The sequence below is a fragment of the Penaeus chinensis genome, chromosome 19 (assembly GCF_019202785.1).
Source record: "Penaeus chinensis breed Huanghai No. 1 chromosome 19, ASM1920278v2, whole genome shotgun sequence".
NCBI classification, from domain to species: domain Eukaryota; kingdom Metazoa; phylum Arthropoda; class Malacostraca; order Decapoda; family Penaeidae; genus Penaeus; species Penaeus chinensis.
In genome coordinates, this window is record NC_061837.1 from 2,919,759 (window position 1) to 2,927,258 (window position 7,500).

At 45.8% G+C, this 7,500-nt stretch overlaps 1 protein-coding gene across 1 annotated transcript in view; it reads left to right on the forward strand.

Annotated features, from left to right (window-relative positions):
- LOC125035246 overlaps positions 1-7,500 on the forward strand; it is a 26,583-nt gene that overhangs the window by 8,826 nt on the left and 10,257 nt on the right. The window contains exon 9 of the mRNA XM_047627512.1: positions 506-561. Within this exon, the coding sequence (XP_047483468.1) occupies positions 506-561 (56 nt within the window). The remainder of the gene's footprint in view (positions 1-505; positions 562-7,500) is intronic.

Here is a 7,500-nt window from a genome sequence, read left to right on the forward strand (position 1 = left end):
TTTCTCTCTATCTGTGTCTCTGGATCCGGGTTTTGTTTTTTCTGTTTTTTTTTTTTGTTTTTTGTCGTTTTTTTCCTATATCCTTATCGCTCTCCCTCCCTCTTTCCCACATGCAAACACACACGCGCGCACACACACACACACACACAGACAAATTCAGATACAGAAACCATATATATAGACCTTCCATGTAAATTAGTGACCCATATGATTCTACCTCTACACCTTTCCCCCTCTCCCCCTCTCCCTCTCCCTCCTCCTCTCCCTCTCCCCCCCCCCTCCCTTTCTCTCTCCTTCTCCTCCTCCCCCTCTCCGTCTCCCTCTCCCTCTCCCCCTCCCCCTCTTCCCTCCTCATTTCCCTCTCCCTCTCCCCCCCTTTCCTCTCCCCCATACAGCGTTCCCCCCTCTCCCACTCTCCCCCACCCCCCTCCAACCCCCCCTCTCCTTCCTCTCCCCCATACATCATACATATGGAAGAGAACAGATTGTACTTTCAATAACACAGACTCAACAACATAACACAAATGGGAACTAATGGATGGAGCTGTTATGCTCACGTCGGTGTGTCCTGCCGCACGTATTTCAGGGTTGCACAAACGAGAAATTTATTGAAGAATTATTCCCGGTTCGTATTTTCACCTTTATTCCGTCTTCTTCCTGATTCTCCTCTACTTTTGCTCCTTCTCTTCATCCTCCTTCTTGGCTATCTTTACTCCCTTCTTTCTCTTCCTCCTCCTACTCCTCCTCTACTTTCTCCTCCTCTTCCTCCTCCTTCTCCTTTACTTTTGCTCTCCTCTTCCTCCACTTTCTTCGTTATCTTTACTCCCTTCTCTTTCTTCCTCCTCCTCCTCCTCCTCCATCCTTACTCCCTTCTTCCTCCTCTACTTTCTCCTCCTCTTCCTCCTCCTTTTCCTCCACGTTTACTCTTTCTTTCTTTTCCTCCTCCCTCCCTCCCTCCTTCCCTCCCTCCCTCCCTCCTGTCGCCGCCACCTTTCCCCCCACCTCTCCCCCCCCCACCCCGACGAAAATCGAAACGAAGAAGACGCGCCGTTTGAATGAAGACACGAGAAACAGATGCCACGCGGAGGGCGCCAGAGCAAGGGCCTCGAGATGAGAGATTGCGCTTTATAATCACACACAATATCTTCAAGGGGAAAAGGGGAAGGGAGGGGAGGGGAAAGGGCCGGGGTGGGGGGTAGGGAGGGACGGGGGGAGGGGTTAGGGTTGAAGTGGGGGGAGGGGGGAGGGGGGAGGGGTTTGGGGTTGAAGTGGGGGGGAGGGAGGGTGGAGGTGGAAGAGGAAAGAGGGTAGGGGGGAGTGGGGAGGGGGAGGGGTAGGGTGGAGGGGAGGGAGAAGGGATAGAAAGGTGGGGAGGGGAAGAGGGGAGATTGAGTGGGGAGGGTGAAGGGGGGGAGGGGTATGCTTATTTTTCCTTTCGCGGATACCGGCACGTGAGCTTTTGTTTTGTTTTTTTGTTTCGTTTTGTTTTGTCATTTGTTGTTTTTTGCCTATATTTTCTTCTTTCTTTTTTTCTTAACAATTATTATCATTTTTCTTCTTTCATCCTCTTCCTACTCTATTCTTCCTCTTCTCCTTACTCTTCTCTTTTCTCCTTTACTAGTTTCTTTCCTGTTTCCCCCCCCCCCCTTTTTTTTTAACTCATTTTAACTCATTTTTTTTACATTTTTCATTTCTTTTTTTAATAATACAAATCTCTATTCATCTTCTTTCAACTGTGGATATTTATTTTTGTAAACATTTTCATTAATCTGATTTTTAATATTAGTTTTGTATTTTTTTTTTTTTTTTTAATTTCTTCTAAGAGGGAAAGGGGGAAAAAAGAGGGGGGAGGGGAGAGAAGAGGGGGGGAGGGGAGAATTAATCCTCCCTTTAAAAATAAGATTTCTTTAAGTCGATTTTTTAGTTCTCTCTCTCTCTCTCTGTCTATCTATTTATCTATCTATTTATCTTTCTTTCTTTCTTTCCCTCTCTTTCTGTTTCTCTCTCTCTCCTCTTGTCTTTTTTCTCCTACTCTCTCTTTCTCTTTCCCTTTCCCTCTCGTCCCTCCTTTCCCCTCCTCTTCTCTCTTTTTTCCTCATCTCTCTTTTTTTCTCTCTCTTCCTTTCAGTCCTCTTTCCCTCCTCTCTCCTCCTCCTCTCTCCTTCTCTCAGTCTGTCTGTCTGTCTGTCTGTCTGTCTGTCTGTCTGTCTGTCTGTCTGTCTGTCTGTCTGTCTGTCTGTCTGTCTGTCTGTCTGTCTGTCTGTCTGCTTGCTTGCTTGACTCTCCAGTTATTGTGCTCGAGCTGCCAAGTGTGTAGACAACCGTGACGCAAGCACACCTGTCTTTTTTCGACTGGCAATCGGTTCTCAGTCACTATCGTCGGCATGAAATGGGTTTATGGGCGGGAACAGTCATTTTCACATACATACACACAAACAAACACAACATACATACATACACACACACGCTCACATACACGAACAAAACAAATACGGAAACACAACACACATACATAATAATCTTTCAAACACGAATTACAAACATGGCTGTAATATCAAAATAAAATAAACAAGTTAATGAAATTAAATAAAACAAAATGATAACGTACAGTCACATACATACAAAAAAAAATATCGTGTGCGTGAATGAAGCTCCGAAACACACTTAGACCCGAATTCCACAGTCCACATCGTCTACGCGTTCGAGACGGAATTCGAAACACGCCCGACGCTCAGGTTCGGTCGTGACTTCACAATACCGGACAGTGGAGAGAAAAAAAAATCGACTTCGTATAGAAAAAAGATTCATCAGGAAATTAAAATACCAATTGAAAAAACAAAAACAAATCAGGAAAGAGGCTCTGAGTCAAAATTAGTTCTTTCAGTAATTAGGTCTATCAATAAATATGTACGTATATGAATATATACACACATACAAACACACACACACACACACATACACACACACACACACACACACACACACACAACACACACACACAAACACACACAAACACACACGTATATATGTGCGTATGTGCGCGCGCTTGTGTATGTATCTGTTTGTTTGTTTATAAATGTACGTATGTATGTACGTATAAAAATAGCGAGCAAAGGCGTTCTCGACAAATTCGCCGCGCAAATCCCCTGTTGCGTTCGCGAGCGGCGGCGTTCGCGAGACGGCCAGAGGAAATGTTCTCGATCGCGGCCTCGTCGTAGGACCCGCGCGTGTGGGGAAGGAGGGCGGGGAAGACAAGAGAAGAAGGACCAGGATTAAGGGAAGGAGGAGAGTGTGCGCGTGTGTGCCTTCTGCGCTTTTATTGGCTTTTTTTTCTTTTCTTTTCTTTTTCGCTTTTTCTTTTTTTTTTATCTTTTTCTTTTTTTTTCTTTTATCTTTTTCGCTTTTTCTTTTTTTTTCTCTTAGTTTTCTTGTTTTGTTTTGTTTTATTATTGTTATTATGAATAGGCTTTCTTTTTTTTATTTTTTCTTCGACTTTTTTTTCTACTTTTTTCTTCTTCTTCTTTTTCTTATTCTTCTTTTTCTTTTTCTTATTTCTTCGACTTTTTCTTATTCTTCTTTTCCTTCTTCTTCTTGTTCTTTTTCTTTTTCTTTTACTTTTTTCTTTTTCTTTACTTCTTCTTCTTCTTCTTCTTCTTCTTCTTCTTCTTCTTCTTCTTCTTCTTTACCCGTTCTCTCTTTCCCTTCCCATTTCTTCCGCCACGATGTCTACCTCCCTATTACCTTCTCCTTTTCTTTATCATTTCATTTATCTCTGTCTTTCTTCGTTTACGATGGATTACCACGTTCATGATAATTGGATAATTGGATAAGTTTCGCCGAAGTAATAATTGACAATTTTCATTATCTTGCGCATCGATGTTCGGTCACGCCTCGCGTTCGTCTTTTGTTTTCTGTCATGGACGAAAATGGCGCTTTTGAAATTGCTTTTCCTCTTTCTATGGTTTTCGTTCTCTCTCCCCATCTTCTTTCTCCTCTCGCTCTCATCTCTCTCTCTCTCTCTCTCTCTCGTCTCTCTCTCGTCTCTCGCTCTCTCTCTCATCTCTCACTCTCTCTCTCTCTCCCTCTCTCTCCCTCTCTCTCTCTCATCTCTCTCTCTCTCTCCTCTCTTCTCTCTCTCTCTCTCCAATCTCCTCATCTCTTCTCTCTCTCTCTCCTCTCTTCTCTCTCTCTCTATCTCTCTCTCTCTATCCTCTCTCTCCTCTCTCTCTATCTCTCTCATGCTCTCCTCTCCTATCTACTATCTATCTCTCTCTCTGCTACTTTTCCCTCTCTCTCTCTGCTCTCTCCTCTCTCTCTCTCCCTCTTCTCTCTCTCTCTCTCTCTCTCTCTCCCTCTCTCGCTCTCTCTCCTCTCTCTCTCTCCTCTCTCTCTCTCTCCAATCGCTCTCTCTCTCTCTCTCTCTCGTCTCCTCTCTCATCTTCTCCTCATCTCTCTCTCTCCGTCTATCTCTCCCTCTTTCTCTCTCTCATCTCTCTCTCTCTTCTCTCTCTCTCTCTCTCACTCTTCTCTCACATCTCTCATCTCTCCTCTCCCTCTTCCTCTTCCCTCTCTCTCTCTCTTCTCGCTCTCTCTCTCTCTCTCTCCTCTCATCTCTCAATCTCTCTCTCTCTCTCTCCTCTCTCATCCTCTCCTCTCTACTCTCTCTCTCTCTCTCTCTCTCTCTCTCTTTCTCTCTCGCTCTATCTCTCTCTCTCTCTCTCTCGCTCTCTCTCCCCTCTCCTCCTCTCCTCTCGCTCTGTCTCTCTCTCTCTCTCTCTCTCCCTCTCTATTTTCTTTTGCTTATTCTTAGAATCTTATATAATATTATATATATATATATATATATATATATAATATAGTATATAATATATATATATAATTTTTTTTTTTTTTTTTTTAATTCTTTACTTCGATATTATGTTTTTAATTATTTATATCACTCGTTCATTATTTTTTCTATATTTTATTTTTCTGCAGTAATTTTAACATCATTTTTCTTATTTATAGCGTTATTATAGCAAAACCTTTTTCTGTGTTATATTTTTTTATTTTTCAAAGTAAAAGAGTGAGTGAAAGATTTCGTTTTGGCAACAGTTTGTACATGTTGGCATGATATGTCTACTTTAATAATTTAATTTCCTCTCCCTTTATCTATCTATATCTCTGCGGTTGAATTTCTCCCTCACACACTTTCGCTCTCTCCCGTTCTCTCTCTTTCTCTCTTTCCCTCTCATTCTCTATCTCTCTCTCTCTCTCTCTCATCCCTCTTCCCTCTTTATCGTCCCTCTCTCCCTCTTCATCTTCCTCTTCTCACTCCCCTCTTCCTCTACCTCTTCCCTCTCCTCTCTTCCTCTTCCCTCTTCCCTCATCCCTCTCCCCTCTTCACCTATCCCCTCTTCCTCTTCCTCTTCCTCTTCTCTCTCCCCTCTTCCCTCTCCCCTCTTCCTCTTCCTCTTCCTCTTCCTCTTCCTCTTCCTCTCCCCTCTTCCTCTTCCTCTTCCTCTTCCTCTTCCTCTTCCCCTCTCCCCTCTTCCTCTTCTCTCTCCCCCTCTTCCTCTTCCTCTTCTCTCTCTCTCCCCTCTTCCTCTTCCTCTTCCTCTTCTCTCTCCCCTCTTCCCTCTCCCCTCTTCCTCTTCCTCTTCCTCTTCTCTCTCCCCTCTTCCTCTTCCTCTCCTCTTCCTCTTCCTCTTCTCTCTCCCCTCTTCCTCTTCCTCTTCCTCTTCTCTCTCCCCTCTTCCTCTCCCCTCTTCCTCTCCTCTTCCTCTTCTCTCTCCCCTCTTCCCCTCTCCCCTTCCCCTCTTCCTCTTCCTCTTCCTCTTCTCCTCTCCCCTCTTCCCTCTCCCCTCTTCCTCTCCTCTTCCTCTTCTCTCTCCCCTCTTCCTCTTCCCTCTTCCTCTTCTCTCTCCCCCTTCCTCTTCCTCTTCCTCTTCCTCTCTCTCTCTCCCTCTCCCCTCCCCTCTCCTTCCTCCCTTCCTCTCTCTCGCCCCTCTTCCTCTTCCCCTCTTCCTCTTCTTCTTCCCTCTTCCTCTTCCTCTTCCTCTTCCTCTTCTCTCTCCCCTCTTCCTCTTCCTCTTCCTCTTCCCTCTTCCTCTTCCGCTCTCTCCCCCCTCTTCCTCTTCCTCTTCCTCTTCTCTCTCCCCTCTTCCTCTTCCTCTTCCCCTTCCTCTTCTCTCTCCCCTCTTCTCCTCTCCCCTCTTCCCTCGTCCTCGTCCTCTTCTCTCTCCCCTCTTCCCTCCTCCCCTCTTCCTTCCTCTTCCTCTTCTCTCTCCCCTCTTCCCCTCACCCTCTTCCTCGTCTCTCTTCCCCCTCCCTTCCTCTTCCTCTTCTTCTCTCACCCTCTTCCTCTTCCTCTTCCTCTTCTCTCTCCCCTCTTCCTCTTCCCTCTTCCTCTTCCTCTTCCTCTTCTCTCTCCCCTCTCCCCTCTTCCCTCTCCCCTCTTCTCTCTCCCCTCTTCCTCTTCCTCTTCCTCTCACCTCTTCCTCTTCCTCTTCTCTCTCCCCTCTTCCTCTTCCTCTTCCTCTGCCCCAAACACGGTCTCAATTCCCTCTTGAATTACATCTCGGGCGGGAGAGAAAGATGTCGTCGGCTTTACACACAGAGTAAGAGGAGGGAAGGCACATGGCGTACACACACACACGTACGTATATACATATCCATACGTACACGGTTACAAATATACACACACAAGGACGAAGATGGTTAAACACCTACATAGATGCGTGGAACGGAGAGAGAGAGAGAGAGGTCGTGAACTTCTTATAAGGGGGGGGGGGGGGGAGGCAGAAGAGAGGAGAAAGAGAGGAAGAAGAGAAGGGCAGGGGGGAAAAAAAAGACTGGGGCTGTGACGATGGCTATTTTGTGCATTCTCATACCGCTGGCAACTCGGCCCGTCTCGTTTCCCAAGGCTTCTCTCTCTCCCTCGCTCGCTCATCAACCTCATCTCTCCTCTCTTTCTTTCCCTCTCTCTCTCTCTCTCTCTCCTCTCTCTCTCCCGAAATCCTCAATCTCTCTCTCTCTCTCCCCTTTTTCTTTCTCTCTGCTCTCTCTCTCTCTCTCTCTCTCTCTCTCCTCTCATCTTCTCCTCCTTTTCTCTTCTCTCTCTCCCTCTCTCTCTCTCTCTCTCTCTCTCCTCCTTTCCTCTCATCTCTCTCTCTCTACGTCCTCTCACATCTCTCTTTCTCTCTCTCTCCTTCTCTCTCTCACTCTCCTCTCGTCCTCTCTCTCTCGTCTCCTCGTCTCTCGCTCTCTCTCTCCTCTCTCTCTCTCTCCTCTCTCTCTCTCTCTCCTCTCTCTCATCCCTCTCTCTCTCTCTTTCTCCTCTTTCTTCTCACTTTCTCTCTCTCATCTGCTTTCTTCTTCTTCTTCTTCTCTTCTTCTTCTTCTTCTTCTTCCTCTTCTTCCCCCCTTCTCTCTCTCTCTCCCTTTCACTATCTCTCTCTCGTTCTCTCTCTCTCTCCATCGCTCATCTTCTCCTCTCTCTTCTCTCTCCTCTCATCTCTT